At 38.1% G+C, this 16,974-nt stretch overlaps 2 protein-coding genes across 4 annotated transcripts; one reads left to right on the top strand and one right to left on the bottom strand.

The window, feature by feature from the left end:
* Positions 1 to 495: 495 nt before the first annotated feature.
* LOC120010195 (ER membrane protein complex subunit 2-like) lies at positions 496 to 6,780 on the top strand. 2 transcript variants are annotated; one of them, XM_038860913.1, is made up of 9 exons: positions 500 to 882; positions 2,079 to 2,143; positions 3,225 to 3,273; positions 4,074 to 4,168; positions 4,307 to 4,392; positions 4,493 to 4,552; positions 4,669 to 4,750; positions 5,901 to 6,014; positions 6,301 to 6,780. In XM_038860913.1, exons 1-9 carry the CDS (start codon positions 696 to 698, stop codon positions 6,466 to 6,468), a joined length of 906 nt encoding a protein of 301 aa, XP_038716841.1. In that variant the 5' UTR covers positions 500 to 695; the 3' UTR covers positions 6,469 to 6,780. The 2 variants fall into 2 exon arrangements, with proteins under 2 accessions (XP_038716842.1, XP_038716841.1); XM_038860914.1 differs by lacking the exon at positions 5,901 to 6,014 and having other exon boundaries at positions 496 to 882.
* Positions 6,781 to 6,959: 179 nt separating this feature from the next.
* On the bottom strand, positions 6,960 to 14,151 carry LOC120010299 (CRC domain-containing protein TSO1-like). 2 transcript variants are annotated; one of them, XM_038861062.1, is made up of 10 exons: positions 13,993 to 14,151; positions 13,363 to 13,526; positions 12,502 to 13,258; positions 9,991 to 10,463; positions 9,828 to 9,902; positions 8,456 to 8,636; positions 8,145 to 8,240; positions 8,000 to 8,066; positions 7,696 to 7,825; positions 6,960 to 7,610 (listed from the first exon to the last, which is right to left on the bottom strand). In XM_038861062.1, the coding sequence occupies exons 1-10, from the start codon at positions 14,083 to 14,085 to the stop codon at positions 7,310 to 7,312; spliced, it is 2,337 nt and encodes a 778-aa protein (XP_038716990.1). In that variant the 5' UTR covers positions 14,086 to 14,151; the 3' UTR covers positions 6,960 to 7,309. The 2 variants fall into 2 exon arrangements, with proteins under 2 accessions (XP_038716990.1, XP_038716989.1); XM_038861061.1 differs by having other exon boundaries at positions 7,696 to 7,828; positions 13,993 to 14,150.
* Between the last annotated feature and the right edge of the window lie 2,823 nt (positions 14,152 to 16,974).

The following is a 16,974-nucleotide window of genomic DNA, read 5'->3' as shown; positions in this document are numbered from 1 at the left end:
CAAATTTATCTAGTTGTTGCTGAATTAGGGCAAACTGCTGTTGAATCTCCATGCGAAACGCTTGAAGGTTGGCTTTGGTACGATTCTTATTTGAACCCATGACGAACTCTCTCAATGGAAAACACCAATGACAAAAATCTTGATCTTAATAGAATTAAGAACAAGGTTGAGTTGAGATAAAACTCCCGATTTTGAGAACAAGTCTCGATTGTTGTATAATTTCTTTGATCGATCAAAATAAATACAACTATACTTGCTTATATAGTCAAAGCAAACAACCCAAAACCCACTCAAATTAGAAGACCAAAAGTATATAGAAAACAACTTTATACCTTAACGGAAACCTAACCTAGACTAATTAAAAACAAATATCAATAAAAATATAAATTGTAAACAAATACTAATTAAATATAAATACTAATAATAGTTTTGTCCTTGAATCCCATCACAAAAGCAAACAACATGCCCAAATTAAAAATAATTAAAAAAAAAAGCCCTAATCGGCTTGCTCTCTTGTATGTAGCCCACGCAGTGGAGGTTGTAAAGACGCGAGTTATGAAGCCAAATTGAAAATACAAGGCCTTCGACCACAGTTGTTGTACTTGTACACTCTCACACAGACACATAAGAGATCCAAAAACCGGCCGAACACCGAGGCAACGGGGACGATTATATTCCTGCACTTTGAGAGAGTGATGGTGACGAAAACAGAGGAGACCCAGTTGATCAATCTCGAGAACCAGGTCGAAAACGGAGGAGGAGGAGCATGGGAGTACCTCTGCCTCGTCAGGAAACTCAAGGTTAGGCGCTCTGATAAGGTTCTTAAGCACGGTTTGGCTATCTTGAATGACTCCAAAGAGCGATCCAGTCTCGGTTCAGAAGGTGCGTTTTTTTTTATCTGATCGTTTGTTTGCGTTGTTGGGCTTTGTTTGATTCCAGGACTTTGGAGGTTTGGCATACAATCTTTGATATGATGAATTAAGCTCGATTCTGATATGGGTAATGTGGACATGCCTGATTTTGTTCGTAGTAATGGGTATTTGGCGACATAGTAGGAGAGACTGAGTTTCTTTCCTCGTTTGCTGAATTGAATTTTTTGGGTTTTGAAATCTTGGAAATTATGAATAACTATGCTGGTTAGAGAGTGAAAATATTTGGGTGAAGATGAGCTTTTCTGTTACGGTTAGATATAATTTTTTGGGTTTTGCTCCATTGGGAAGCTCTGACTTGATACCCATCAGATTAAGTTCTTATTGCTCATAGAAAAAGAAGAAGGCATGAGTTAGAACTATGTAATGGGATGAGAGTTTTATAAATATTTGTTTGCATGTTGCTTTGCCCAAATTGATTTTGTTTGATTTTGAGGCCCTGCGAGGCTGCGACCATATTTTGAGACTTTGTGGATGGGGTTGAGTTTGTTCATAGAATTGCTGCATATACAAAAATATTGAGATTTGCATTATATAACATGAATTACTGGCAATACTATTAAATGGTGATCATTCTTGAGTGAGTTCCCACTGCATTTGTTTGACTTTGTGATGTATAATTTGACTTGAACTCCATACGAAGTGAAATCCTGCGGGGGTGTTAAGATGTCATGTTATTTTTTATTTCTTTTAAGTTATATGGCTGAATTTTGGTTGGTTTATATGTGGTTTCTGCAAGGGATGATTCTGTTGTTCCTTTAAACTTGGCCATTGTGAGTAATTGATGCAATAGTTTAAGTATTTTCTTATATTACAAGCGGGTTTTATTGAAAATTATACTCAACGCTTTTCTTTTCAAGAAATATACAATTGAACTTTTAAGATCTCTATACCATGCTTTAAGCACATCTGGGCGAAGATATACTGCAAGGCACAATTTGATGTGATACTTTCAATTGTTTTGTTGGTTTGAGAGATGTCATTGTCACTCAACCTGTCCAAGCATATACCGGCTTTCAATGTCATCATTACTATGTGTTTTCTTATATGATCAGCTATCAATGCTATCTACTGTTCACTAGTCATCATTACTATACTGCATGTAGTGGACACTACTTACGGCTGATCTTTATCTATTTCTTGATGCAGAATGGACTCTGAATGAGCAGGTTGCAATTGCAGCCATGGACTGCCAATGTCTTGACGTTGCAAAAGTATGGTCTTCCCCCTTCCCTTCAACAGTAGAATTGACTCTCTGTATTGAGTTTGAGATGCCTAGCCAAAACTTTTTATTCTAATCCCTGAGATAAATTACCTAAAACCTGCGGATATATTTTGAACTTGAACCATTTCTTCAGCCGCCCATTGATGCAAATAGGGGCACATATGGCGTGTAGATTTTAGTTTTTTGTGTTTTGCTCAGTGGTTTGGCCAACACTGTTGATATGGTCTCTCCTTATCACTTGCCTATGAGCTTCAATACAAACACTGACATGCATGGGTATGTTAAATTACCATGCTTTGTATTACTTGGAAGACAGTAAAACCGTTATAAATGCAACATGTGTCCTTTTGGCCCTTCCACTTTGAAGAAGAATGATCCTTTCTTCACGTGTGCTAAATAATGAATTTTGTGTGAACTCATAATGATTGCATACTAGAACAGATGTTCAATCAGTTGTTTCTTTGTTGTCTACTTGTGTTATTTTTGGTTATGGAAATATAAATATGGAATACAGAAGTAGTATGTATCTCCCAATCAGGGTTTCTCACAAGCTTTTCTCTTTCCCTGACCTTAATTCAGTACCTCCTCCTCTCTCCTCACTATATATAATTAGGAAGTTTTTTAATCCATCACCCATGCTATTTAAGCCAAGTATGTTTTATTGTCAGGCCTGACAAGGAATATGTGACGTTGGTCTTGTATGTAGTTTTGTTTTGACTTTTATATTCCACATGGTAGTTGAACTTCTTGAAAAGGTGCTTTCATCACTTTAAATTATGAGGTTGCCAACCTCATTTACTGTTGAAATCATTCTGATGTTATCTTGAGGGACCAGGAGATGGGATCTAGCCGTTAGAAAAATGCTTGGCTGATAAATAACTCACTTCTGTATCAAATTTAGATCCAAACATTGTTTGTTGCTTTATTTTATTTTATGTTTTTTGCACCCGTGCATATAGGTTCTCCATTGCTTGAATTGTGGATCTGCAGATGCGAAAACTTTTGCTAGTTTGGTGAACAGCCTGGTTCTGTATATTTCTGTCATTAATTCTGACTTTGTTATATTTCAGGACTGCATAAATGCACTGCAAAAGAGATTTCCTGAGAGCAAACGAGTTGGTAAGTTGAAATAACCCACAACCACATATGTTGATCGATATATGGTGCATATTTTATAGCCTGTAACCAAGTCTTCGTTCCATTGATGGTTTGGATATGGGGAAGACCTTTCAGGAGGTTTTAGCCCACAAAGCATAATTTCTAGTTGTGACCCTGAACTAAATTATGTCAAAAGATAAACCATATGGTCGCTTTCCCTAAAAGACTTTGTCTAGGATGGTTTCCCAATTAAATAAAGCCTTGTAGCATTGGTGTCTTATCCATCGATTCCATCCCCTAGCCAACAAAATGGAGAAGAATAGAAGCCAACTGCCTGTAAAAATTGAATGGATTTATAGGTTTGGGCTAAGTATGTCTTTAATCCATATTTTTGGTGTCAGCACCACTTTTCTTGATGTTAAACTGAATTTGGTTTCATTTGTGGGGAGAGAATGGTGGTGAACCTTAAACAAGTACATCTCTTTTACCTTACCTGCTTGGTTTCAGTTTCAAAGAATAATGTCTTGATGGTGCTGAGCAGGGGCAACTAGTTGTCTGTCTGCTGATATCTGATACATATGCTGTTACCGAAAATGAAAAGCGTTTGTTAGTCTTGGTCATGCATGACTTCGTGCATATTGTACAATATGATTTGTGTAATGAAAGTTATGTATGACTTCTGATAAAGGTAGGTAGTACTTGGGAACTGTAGTCTGGGTCCTTTCATGGTGGCATATGATTTGTGTAACTTGGCTTGAATATTTTTGCCTTACCTTCTTATATGTGATGGATTGCTGATATTGTTTTAGCATAATTTGTAGGCAGGCTAGAGGGGATGTTACTTGAAGCAAAGGGATCTTGGTCAGAGGCAGAAAAGGCTTATTCTAGCCTTCTTGAGGATAATCCATTTGATCAAGTAATTTTACCACTAATTCCTAATAAAATGAATTGTCTATATGTGAGAGGATATTCTAATTCATTACATCATTTCTCTTCAATGAAATATGTATGTTGTCAAATAGATGGCAGTCTAAACTAGGTTGAATCAATGCAGGTGATTCATAAGAGGAGGGTAGCAATGGCAAAGGCCCAAGGAAATATTTCGGAGGCCATTGAATGGCTTAATAAATATCTTGAAATGTAAGGCAGCAGATCTCAAAAACAACCTTCTTCTGGTTCTGATTATATCTGTATAACATGCATCTGAATTTTTTCCTTTTATTTTTTGCCACCTCACTAGATTTATGGCGGATAATGATGCATGGAGAGAACTTGCTGAGATATATGTCTCCCTGCAGATGTGAGGGATCTTGTTTTTTCCTTTTCCTTTTCTTTTTATTATTACCGCTTGCACATTTCCTACCTTTGTTCCCATAACGTACTTTGGCCTGATCTTTGTCATTGTGCTCATACTAGGTACAAGCAAGCAACCTTCTGCTATGAGGAGTTAATATTGTCTCAGCCTGTGGTTCCAGTTTATCACTTAGCTTATGCTGACGTAAGTTAGTTCTGTGTTTTTTATTATTGGCTCTAGCTTGTTCAATCCTGGATGCAAGTCAGTCGCTGCCTCCTAAATATATGAACTATTTTGTATCCATAATATGAACAGCCAGCTGACGCTAATGCCGTCTTTGAAATCATCCTTACTAATTGTAGATTGAATGAGCTGGCTCTAGAATTGAAAAATCATTAGCAATAGTTCAGCCATGCATATAAGAATCCAGTCTCAACGCACTGAAGAACACTGAATCCGGTTTCTCTGATTGGGATTGGCTGCTGGCAGTCACTGTCCCAACACAGAGCTACCTGTTCCTACTAACAAGCTACATAATCAACAGAAAGGAGCTATTTGCTAGTACTAATGGATCTAAAATAGTTATGGATATAGTGCCTATGTTCCCTCTTTGCGACTTCTTGGACGATTTGATTTGAAGAACCACAATCCCAAGAGGGTCTAAATTTAAGATTATTGATGAAATTTTTATCAATAAGCTTTTTTTTCTTGAATCGCTGGTGCTATGTCCAGGTCTTAATTTGAAATCTGGGGCATTTGTAATGTTAGTATTTGAAATTACTGAAGGCTATAGTGTTGTTGGGTTGGACAAGTTATGAGTTTTAAGACAACAGTGACTCAAAAAGTGCCCTGCCCTAGTGCATTCTGTATCTTCCTATTCAAAGTATCTGTGAGCCATGGCATTGTTAGCTTGGACAAGCTAACTTGATAGAGAATTGAAAAATCTGAGCTTGCTTAGACTGCAATAGAAAGGTGAACTTGTGCCCAGTGGTAGAGTTTCTTCATCTAAACCGAGAGTTCACAGGTTCAAATCACAGAAACAGCCTACCCTCTTGTTAGGATAACTGGATAAGACTCCATACATCTGGACTTCCCGATTCTGCATCCACAGCCAAGCCTTGTGAGTGGGAGTTGTTTGGCCCTTTTATCTTTTTTTCCCCTTAAGGCTGCAGTAGCGGTTGTCTGTATCTAGACTTAACTTGTATTATTTCATAAAATAAAATAAAAACCTCAGTAGTTCATTGTATGGTAATGTTAAGGAAAATGTCCTACAATGCTAATTTATTACCTTTGTTGGCTGTTACAGAATAATTATTGTATCCAACACTGATCTTTTCCCTAATGTGATCAACAGGTGCTTTACACCCTTGGTGGACTAGAAAACCTTCAGACAGCTAAGAAATATTATGCATCCACCATAGATTTGACAGGGGGCAAGAATACGAGAGCACTTTTTGGTATATGCTTGGTGAGTCTAGTGCACAAATATGTATACAAAGTGTATTAGTCGAGTTAACTTGATATAGAAAACAGGTCAAGAATTTTCTCTCTTGCACATAATTTGTCAGTTTGTTTGTCCCTTTGTCCAATATTCACATTTTCAATCTGTAGTTTTGCATCGGTAGATTTTTTGTTGATTGTAAGAAAAAGGCGAAATCAGTAGTTTCACTGTTTCAGCCATCCTTCCATTGTCATCTTTCCTACCATTTGCATTGTTATATGTGACCGAGAGAGTTTGAATGCTTTTGATGCAGTGCACTTCAGCCATTGCCCAACTTACAAAAGGACGGAACAAGAATGACAAGGAGAGCCCAGAGCTGCAATCTCTTGCTGCAACAGCCTTGGAGAAAGAGTACAAGCAGAGAGCGCCTGGCAAACTCTCTCTGCTTACTTCAACCTTGAGAAGCTTAAAAATTTCATAATTTCAGCGACATCATACAAAGGTTCAGAATTGCAAGTGATTGGGATTTTGAAATTCGAATGTAATCTTAGCGTGTGTTTATTTATTGATTGATTGATTGAATGACAAAATAATGTAGTAATTAGGATGCCTCATAATGTCAAGAAGAGGGGATAAAAACATCCTTTTGGTTATGTTTTGTCATTTGTGTCACCTACTTTCTCAAAATTAAGTTTTGGGAGTTGTGGTTGAAAAATGTTTTGGTTTGAACAGTAGGATAATGTAAAAGCATGCCTGGACGAGATTTATTGTGCTAAATATCTACTTAAAAGATTTTTTTGTGATTTTTTTGCACGACTGTAACATCCATCCCTCACTTTGAGGTTATGCTATAGGTTGTATGGATGAAGCAAGAAACGTTCACCACGAAGACTCAAAACAGTCACAGGTCAAGAAATTGGGCACAAGGGTCCTCCTGTACTAGATTAATATGGAAACAAACAATGCCAAATGCAAGCTAAAACCTGTGAATCAACTATAGATACGTCACAGAGATTATGTCACCTTTTAACATATTTGATAGCAGAGAACACGAACGATTACATAATGTTTAGATTTTATGCATTTATGGGTATATACCTTCCGTCAGTGAGGCTCTAATTATACATGGATACATTGAATAAGACTCGAAGAATTGAACATACATACCTAAAGGAACCCCATAGCAGAATCAATCGGAGGTCTTTGCTCTCATTGGGCTCCAAGATGTGGATATGCAGGGACAAACCTTAAGACACTTCGAATAAGACAAACAATTGAATATACCTGAAGAAACCCAGGAGCAGAATTCGACATCATTTCTCTCACTGGGGTCCCAGAGATGGGAATGTAGGGACAGATTTTAGAATCAACTTCTTCCTACGCCAAGCAGTTGATCCTGGCTGAAAAAGAGCAGGTGAAATTCTCTTGCACTTGGGAGAGACTGACTTGACATCAGAAGTGGGTGCATAATTGTTTTTCAAAATCTTAGGAGCTCCAATTTTTGGAATCACCTCAAGATTCTTCTCAAACACGGGCTTAACATAGACAATATCTGGTTTTCCAAATTTTTGGCTGTTGCACAATGGAGAAGATGGGCCAACAGTATTCGCTAGGGTTGATGATCTGAAGGATTTTGAGAAGTCCAATAATTAGAAGTACAGAAAAAATTGAGTACACTGGAGGCATAATGATTGGAGAAATAGCAGACCTGAAAATTTCAGAAGATACTGGAAGATCTGAACTGTCAGATTTTTGCTGCTGACCATCATGTACGCTTCTCTCTGATGCATTCTTGTCATTCACTTCTGTTTCTTCCTCTTCAAACTCAGTTTCTTCAGCTTCCGTAAAACAGAGCAAACAACAATTTGTAAATTATTAGAATAGTTATACAGATTAGCAGTGGATCATTGAAAATGCTGATCCCACAAGTTGTTTTGAACAACAGAAGACTATAAATTAGTTCAATGCACTAGGCTTTGCATAAGTACTTTAAGCATCAGGCAAATACTAACCATCCCTGCAACCAAAAGTGTTTTTGCATCCTTGACATCTGCAACTAATAGAGCATCCAACACCACCCTTTATACGGGGAAAATAGTCAGCAAATTCAGAGATTATAACAGTAGAGATTACACAGAATGAGCTAGCAGACAAAACCTGAAAGCATTCGCAGTATTTCTTTAAGCAACTTGACCTTTTACAAAAGCAGCCTCGTTTGTGCCTGGCTGAAGCTGGAGTTTTATTAGTTTCATCCTGCATGAGTGTGTTGTTAACTCATCATCATTGATCATTGGCACCATGGCCTCCAAAGTTAACCTTACTGTACTTTAGCTAGGCAGGATGTCAATATTAATCATATCAAACAAATGAGCTCAAGCGTTTAACGAAATAAACTGTAGAGAATGAACTGGGATGCGTGATAATGATAAAAACACTCATTGCAAAATAATCTTGGACAATTTTCTAACCCCATTTTCGTAAACCGAATCAGTGCTTCTAATGACTTTCGGTGCAAAAGCAAGTGGATTGCGAGATTCAATCTGGCTACGAGTCTCAAGAACAGTCTTTTCATGAACAGGATTGTTAAAGCAATCTTGACATGAACAAGGTTCCACACAGTAGAGGCCAGCGGCAAAGCATTCACAGTAACTGCACCGGAGAACACAACTGGTAAAAATGTGACATAAGTATTCAAAGAAATATCCCTTACCAAGCGCTCGGTGGAAAGGCAATGGACAGACAATGGTTATGTGGCATAAATTAGGGCAAAAATCAGGTTTAAGAAAGGCAATGGACAGACAATGGTGATGTGGCATAAATTAGGGCAAAAATCAGGTAATCTTAAACCAGTAGTATGATAAACATCTATGAAAAAAAAAATTGGATGCAATCATTTACGAGCTGAAGGACAAATTGATGAAAAGATTATAATATCCAATGAACAAGCTTGATAGAGAGATGTATATAAGCTTAAAATCAAGCTCTTTAATTAGCACAAGAACAATCTTGCTAAATGCGCTCAAGTTTGGTAATATTCTTGACATCAAGCTTCAAAAGAAATGTTTAGATCTCAGTGAGTGCTCGAGCTTGACAATTTTCTTAATGGAAAAGCTTGAACATAGTAAAGCTACACTTGGCTCAGCCTTTTAAACCCCCGAGGCACGACAAAATCTAAAAAGCACATAAAAATCACTTCTACACAAAATTCAAGTTAAAGTGTTAAACCATCTAAAAGGAAGCCAGCAAATCTTATCATAGTAGACAATCACATGCCTGAAACAAACAACCAATCCTTCCCAAAAGTAACCATTAAAAAGCTGCCTTTCTAATTTTGCTTTCAAGTGATCCACTTGGCCTGGCGTCCTTTTGGCTTAATGCAGGTCATTACAAATGCATCTGATGAGTTCTATAGTTTTCAAATTTTGTAGTCTACATTTTGTCTGACTATGGAAAATTGGGAGTCCGAAGCCCAGTTCAAGATTGAAGCAGGTACAAAAAGAGATTCAATTACTAAATCACCAAAGAGCTAACTGCTTTTGACTAGACCATATGTATTAAGCACCATAAAAAAAAAAGATGGGCTACTTGCAAGGGGGACACAAAGCAAGGATGTCGTTCAGTTGATTGACATTGCCTAAAATTCTGACAGCTCATTTGAAGGGCAACTTAACATGATAAGCAATGGAACCAAAACACGAAAGATTAGGATCCTTTTGCTATCCCTTACATTTAAAGAACCATAAATGATAGAAGTGAACTTCTGAACTGCAGAATTTTACTTCTCAGAGAATCAAGCACTTCAATCCAGAATGTTGTAAGTTTTAAAGGCATGGGACTTACAGCTTCAAGCACTTGGACCTCTTACAATTACAGCGCTTGCAAGCCAGGCTTTCTCCGACAAGCTCCAACTTGTTCCTGTAAAGGATCAAAAGTTAAATTCAAACCTCAGGCTGCAGAATTTAAATCTGAATCTAATGTAAGAGGTAGTGATTGTTATAAATGCCTCTTCTTTTCGGGACTGTTATGGTCAATCTCTTTGCTAACAAAACTCAATGAAGTCTGGAAAGCATTTCCCATGACTTTGAATTCATCTCCACCAGGAATCACGTCTCTGTCCATCAACCTTGGAGGCGAGGATTCAATAAGAACAGTTAGACCCGATGTCATTGGCTCAACAGTGTTTGCATATCTTGGCTCCCTTTGCTCTTGCGGCCTTCCAATAGCTAGAGCCTCACTCTTGACAAGTTTAACAGTGTTCGAAGAAGAAGCAAGAGCATTCAAGTGTATCCCAATACCAGTTAACATGGACGATCGGTGATTACTTCCTGCCTTACTTGAGACCAAATGCTTTTCAGTTTCAGGAACTTTATGGACTGATTGTGATGAGGTTGAAGAACTAAGATCAGAATCACATAAGGATTTCCTTTTATGAGCTCCTGCCATCTCAAAGATTAGGCAGCGCCTCCTCATACTACGCTACAGTTGGAAAAACAGGCTAAGCACAGTTAGAATTAATAATTCAGGTTTGATACAACGTCATATGGCATTTTGGAAAGAAAACTCCAGTTGAAAGCAAAATAGTAGGCTGTGCGTAATGATTTGAAACAACGAGTTCCATGTGTTCTTTCATTTTATGAAGTAATATAATGAACTCCAAATTTCATTGTCAGCTAACCAATCAAGCTACAAGTCACACAATGAAACTTCAGGAAAGCGGGTGAACACAATCTGAGAGTATATTGGATTTATGCCGAGATTACCAGGGAGTCTTACAATAATTTAGAGAATTAAAATAAGTCAAAACAATTTTAACCTTAAAAAATCTACCGGGGAAGCTGTATCCTAATTAAGAAAACTTAGAGAAAATATTTCAGAGAAAAGAGAATTCTTATGAAAAGGTCTCTGAGTAAGTCATGTGGTGAATTTTAGAGAATAAATTAGTATTTTTTTGGTCAATACCTGTAGGAACACTAGTAAGGATCTACAAGAGAATTCCCATATCAATATGATACTTTAAGGATTTGTTTTGAGCCCTTTCTTATTTGTTATAGTGATGGATGGGAATACGATATCAATTCAAGACGAGATCTGTTGGTTGCAATCTTTCTTCATTCACATGAAATCTTTTTTATTAAAATCAGGTCCATTTTATTGCGAACTTACTTCAGAATCTAGACGCGTCAGAGAAAGTATGGTAAGACATGGAGTATAAATTTAGTTTAGTAACAATGGAAGAGACGTGATTTATTTAAAATAGGAGACCCAATATATAAGATACGCTTATAAGGCATCTTGAATCAATAGTTTAAAATAACAGTGAGATTCAATTAGATGTATCTCATCAAATAGAACCAGTTACATAAAATGGTAAGTACATGTGAATATTTTTTTCATATAGACGACCTATAGAATTTTCTCTTCAACCTTAAAGGCGGTACAAAGCGTAAGATAGTCTGGCAATAAAGTACATGAGGATACAAATGCGTAGTACATAGCTCCAAGCAAGAAATTTTAAGAAGATTGAAAAATGCAGAAGAACTAATGGAGTGAAGCCTTGGATATCATTAAATGGACAAACAAAAGGATGGGCTCTATGTATTTTTTAAAACTAAAAATTGGCATAGATCTGAAATAGTTATGATTAAGACTTCTGTTATCTGTTGTGTGAAGCATAATTGACGAATAACTATTGAGGAATAACTAACTAGCATTTACAAATAGAGAGAACATTTATACAACTAGTAGCTTGTCAATGAGAGGAAAAATAAACAGCTCTTCACCAATAATTATATGAAATTCACATGAAAAGAATGCACTTTCACACAAGTAAGAGCCAGCAAGTTCCAAAAACATATAATTAAGATATATATTTTACCAGCAATAAATCTAAACCTTGACCTGAAAAATGAAGGATTGAGATCCTTTGCAATTTGGCTAAAGCAATTGGTAGCAATACTCTCAAAAGGAATGTCATGTGAGAGAAGGACCAAAGATTCAAAGTCCAAGAGTTTTCAAATTTTGAATGTGCAAGTACACTGTTGTCATAGTGACTGTTGGATCTCTTATAGCTGGCTATTGCACCAGCAGCCAATTGGAGACGATCCTAATCTAAAAAATGAAGAGTCTTGGCAAATATGAGGTGAGTTATGCCTCTCTTCATGCGCACTTGTCGAGAAAATAATCATTGAGAAACTTACGATACAGAAAGGTAAATCTATTATGGAAAAAATAAAGAAGGAAAAAAGTTAAAAATCAGCAAAAATGAGAAAAAATTGGAAAGATATTTTTAGAAGTGATCTGTACTGACAAAACCTGCAAATCAAAGATCGAACTGTCTCTCAGAGAGTCAGAGTGTAATCAACACAAACAGAACTCATCCAAGACACCTTTCAATTTACTGAGAGGCAAATAACCAAACAATTAATTAACATAAAATGCCTAACACATTACACATGCAACAAGTACAAGGGGAATGGGAATGGGAATGGGATCTGAAAAAGTAATTGAATTTTACCTCGCAGGCGGAATGGGAGACTCCTGCCCCTTTCACATCCTCTTTTGCAGGTGAATCATTGACAACTAGCCCAGTTATATTGCTAGAAAGTGTTACTGGAACCTCATCTTCCCCCTCTGTATCCTGAGTTTCAAGTAGTTGAGCTACAGGATCTCTTATGCCACCTTGTTTGCAAGAATCAGCAAGACCATCGGATAGCAAGTTCACCATATCATCGGTATTATCTTGTGGTAGGTCTAGGACTGTTGAGACAAAAGATATTGTTCCAGGATCCTCTGCCTTCTGCCCCTCAGAACGCTCTTCAATTATCCATGAATTAAAGTTTAAAAGATCAGCAACATCAGAAACCAGTGTCACCCAGTCAAGTCCTGCTGCTTCGTCAGTTTGCTCAAGTCGTCGGATTTTACGTAAATCTGTTTCATGTTCCAACATGTGCTGTCTTTCTTTTGAATTATCCTTGTCTAATAAAATAAGCGGTGTGATTGAGCCTGCCATTTCCAGCTCAGCTTCTGTCCTGGTTGCATCACAAGGCATCACTTCACTATCTGGGCTACCACTATCATTATTCGACGTTGTTGGCAACTCAATGGCCAGTTCCAATTGTTCAATTGGTGGCTCACTGCTAGGTGTAAAACATCCAAGCTGTTCATTACACAAATCACCAGGTAATTGAGCAGCCCCTGAAACCGCTTCATTTGTATTATTTTCACTTCTACCGCAGGGAAACTCAGGTTTCAGTGGGCCTGAGAATTGATGCCTGAAAATAAAGACAACATAGTACACAAGACACAAAGTTTAAACAACAATGAGTACACAGTCTTTTTGATTTGATAAAGCAATAGTATGCAAACAAAAGCTTACCTTCCAATTAAAAATCTGGTTTCCATGTGGGAACTAGTTGGTGGTGAAGCAGAGGCCAATGAAGGGGAAGCCAAATTCAGTGAGTTGAATGTGCGATCATTGCGAATGGAGTCGATAGGTTCAAACGGAGAGAGATTTTTTATGTAGTTAAAGACAGGAGAATCCTGAAATGGAAAAGCATTGTTTCTTAGCACGGTATCTAGACAACATCCTATACCCTTATTGATCAATACTACCCTAGTAGAAGGATGCACTGAAAATAAAATGAGAATCCCAGCAAAACTACTGTCCCAGTAATGAATAGTTCTACTGCCTAATCGCAGTAATAATTCATCCAGAAACAACAACTAACTCTTCAATATTTCCTTCAATTTTTTAATAGCTTTATCTGCTCAAACTAGCTTGTACCAAACTATACCCAAACATCCATAAACGTAACAAGGACTTCGTGTTATAATCCTAAGCAAGCTTAAAGTAAATTCAAATACTGAAACCCTAAATGTAAATTGATTGAATTATACACAAGTGCACGGGAAACTAGCAGGTATAAAAGAATTTCAAATGAAAAAAAAAAAAAAAAAAAGCGGTAGATAGAGGGAGGAATTAGGGCTTTAGAAACAAAAGGAAGACCTCGAATCGTGAGAGAGAGAAGGGAGTCGTGGCGTCGGCGTCAGCAGAGACGGAGGTGGGGATCTGCTTTTTATTTGGCGTCGTCGCCTCCATGAGAAGTCAACACAGAACTCTCCAGCATCACACTCTCTCTCTCTCAGACTCTCTCTCTCTGTCAAAGAAGCAGACATATTGAAGGCGGGAAGGCGGGAAATTCTCTACTTTCATTTTTCGATTTTTTTCTCGGGAAAATTTGGACTGCTTGTTTTTTATCAGAGTCTTGTCCAATGGCCTTGTGCCCTTGTGCTCTGGGGACCGTGTCCTTTACGCCCAAATATGCTTTGTTGTTTAGTGAAAGACTATATTTTTATTTTTCTATCGCAACAAAAAAAAAAAAATCATTTTCTCCTTTTTCTTTTTGCCAAAAAAAAGTAATTACTAATATTTGCATGAAATTTTTTTTGTGAATGAAGTCTCATAATTCCATAATTTTGTAATATTTTTAATCATTTGTAATTGAAAACTTTAAACATTGTTGATTTGTTAAATATATAATTTCGGTAAAAATCTACAATGATGCAATTCGGTTAGTATCGTTTTCATGATTTTAATCATCCATCATTTGCTGAAAAATATAATATAGCTTTGTATTTCATGTAAATCGTAAGGAACTGTGTAAAAATATTATTTTAAAAAGATATTTAAGAGATATTATTTATGAGAGTTTCAAAAGAGATGTTACAGCCATTAAATTGAGAGTTTATGACTAATATTCAAAAGGTTTTTTATGGTTATTCAATAGCTTAAATGTTACCATTGTTTTAAAAGTATCATTCATTTTCTTATTAAATTGGTTTAAAAGGCTATGTTAAAACCATATTTTCTACTCACTATATATGGTGAGCTCCTTTGGTATTTGAAGGCGACACAAGTTTGAGAACTCTCTAATATTTTTCTTTCAAGCACTCTCGTAACATCTCTGTTTAGTTTGGTCTAAACAAAGTTAGAATTCTACTGATTCATGTTGCCCTACAAAAGTAGGAAGAGCTCGTTGAATCCTAGGGAATAGCCGGTCGTGCCGGAATTATTCTTTAAGACAGTGTTTGCACACCTTGAGCTATTCATCTATTGTTCATTGTTTTTCCAACAATCTCAAAAATAAATGGCTTTTACAAAATCTATCGATGTTGATCCTATCGTTAAGCTGGTGCAAGTCCTAACAATACTCCAACCAGGCCCAATGGGCCCGACAACACAGCCCACTCTCCGTAGTCATCGTATAAGGATAGGGTCAGGTGAGGGGAAGGATACTTTTTTGGTTGTCTAAGAACTTAATCCTTCTGTTTGTTAATTTCCTAGTAGAGAGAGTGATTCTCCTGTTATCCTATTATCTGAGAGTGAGTCTCGTTGTTCAGAGAGTGATTCTCAGTGTTTCCTTGTTCTATTGAGGTTTACGAACCTGTTGATTGTAGTCCTTGTGTACTGGATAATTTCTATAACGTGCTATCAAGGGGAATGAAGTTTTAGTTCCTATTCTTGTTTTGAGATCTGCACTAGATTTACATCAATTTGGTATCAGAGGCTTTGCGTGTGCTTCGACATGAGCACCACACGCAGCGGTCGACAGTACAACACCACGGAATTCAGGCTGGAGCAGCTTATGGAATCTATGTCTCGGCGGATGGATTTACTGGCCGACAAAGTAGACACGGTTTGGGAGCACCTTTTCCCTACAGCACTGAATGCGGTAGATCCCCTTGTGGATGGTGCCAACCCTGTTGATGAGGACAGTGCTCCAGATCGCGGCAGCCGCGCCTCCAGTCCTGATAGTTTGGCTGACCCAATGGATCTGCCCAAACAGGATGACCTTCCTGCCCTCGGACACAACCCCCCACCCGTAGTACTTCCACCACCCCCGTTTCCCCAAATTCGCCCCCCTTACATGTTCTCCCACCAAGACCAGTTCATCCACATCTCCGATACCCACCTCCTAGACTTCCTCCCCAATGACATCTCCCACCTCTGCCACGTTTCCCTGAAGCCTCGGTACGACAACCAGAACCCCCACCCCCATACCCATACCCTCCATACCCACACATACCCCCACAATATCCACCGGGCCCACACTCTACACCGCACAACTCCTATGGTGAAGCTTATTATGCACTTTCCCACCCTGACCAGGTTGGGCATCCTAGACAGTATGATCACTACACCGATGTCTCTCGTCGTGTTAAATTGGAAGTCTCTAATTTCTCAGGCAATATGGAGCCCAACGAGTTTAAAGATGGGTTGACTGCCTTGGAAGAATATCTTCAGTGGTATAGTGTTCCAGATTGGTCCAAGGTCCAATTGGTTAAAGCTAAGGTAAAAGGGGCAGCCAAGGTGTGGTGGTTGAACGTTGAGGAGCAACAATACCGACTTCAACAGCCGACAATTACTGATTGGGAGATTATGAAGGCACGCTTGAGTAAGAAATATCTGCCAAAAAATTACAGAGCACTTAAGTTCCGTGAACTCTTGAATCTACGCCAGGATCGTTCTTTGGTGGACGAATATGCACACCGTTTCCATGATCTTAGTGTGCGCAGTGGCGTGACAGAAGATGAAGAGCAAACCGTTACTCGTTTCATCAACGGGCTTAATGAGGAAATTAAGAAGCACATGTTATCTATGCAGTTATCCCTAACCAGCTTGGAAGAGGCCCACCAACTCGCTAAAGAAATTGAGACTCAGATGAAACTCTCTACATCGCGACCGCTACCCACTTCATTTGAATCCAAGCCTACTGATGTGCGGGGTTTGCGTAACAAGCCTGAATCTTCCAACATGGTCCCTGGGCGTCACAACCATTAAGGCAAGGCCGTAGATAAGCCTTCCGAGGGTACCAGACCGAGGTGTTATAAGTGCAATGGGAGAGGGCATTATGCAGTTTTGTGTCCTACCAAAAACCAGAAGGTTGCCTTGGTCTGCGGCAATGATTTACCCGATCTAACCCCTGAC

The sequence above is a fragment of the Tripterygium wilfordii genome, chromosome 12 (assembly GCF_013401445.1).
Source record: "Tripterygium wilfordii isolate XIE 37 chromosome 12, ASM1340144v1, whole genome shotgun sequence".
NCBI lineage: Eukaryota > Viridiplantae > Streptophyta > Magnoliopsida > Celastrales > Celastraceae > Tripterygium > Tripterygium wilfordii.
This window is presented reverse-complemented; position numbering and strand designations above follow the sequence as displayed.

Coding starts and splice junctions, on each gene's coding strand:
- LOC120010195 (XM_038860913.1), top strand. CDS start 696: ATGGTGACGAAAACAGAGGAGACCCAGTTGATCAATCTCGAGAACCAG. Junction 3,274..4,073: donor TCCTGAGAGCAAACGAGTTG/GTAAGTTGAAAT, acceptor CATAATTTGTAG/GCAGGCTAGAGGGGATGTTA. Junction 6,015..6,300: donor CACTTTTTGGTATATGCTTG/GTGAGTCTAGTG, acceptor CTTTTGATGCAG/TGCACTTCAGCCATTGCCCA.
- LOC120010299 (XM_038861061.1), bottom strand. CDS start 14,085: ATGGAGGCGACGACGCCAAATAAAAAGCAGATCCCCACCTCCGTCTCT. Junction 9,903..9,990: donor AACAGTCCCGAAAAGAAGAG/GCATTTATAACA, acceptor GATCCTTTACAG/GAACAAGTTGGAGCTTGTCG. Junction 8,067..8,144: donor AATACTGCGAATGCTTTCAG/GTTTTGTCTGCT, acceptor CCCCGTATAAAG/GGTGGTGTTGGATGCTCTAT.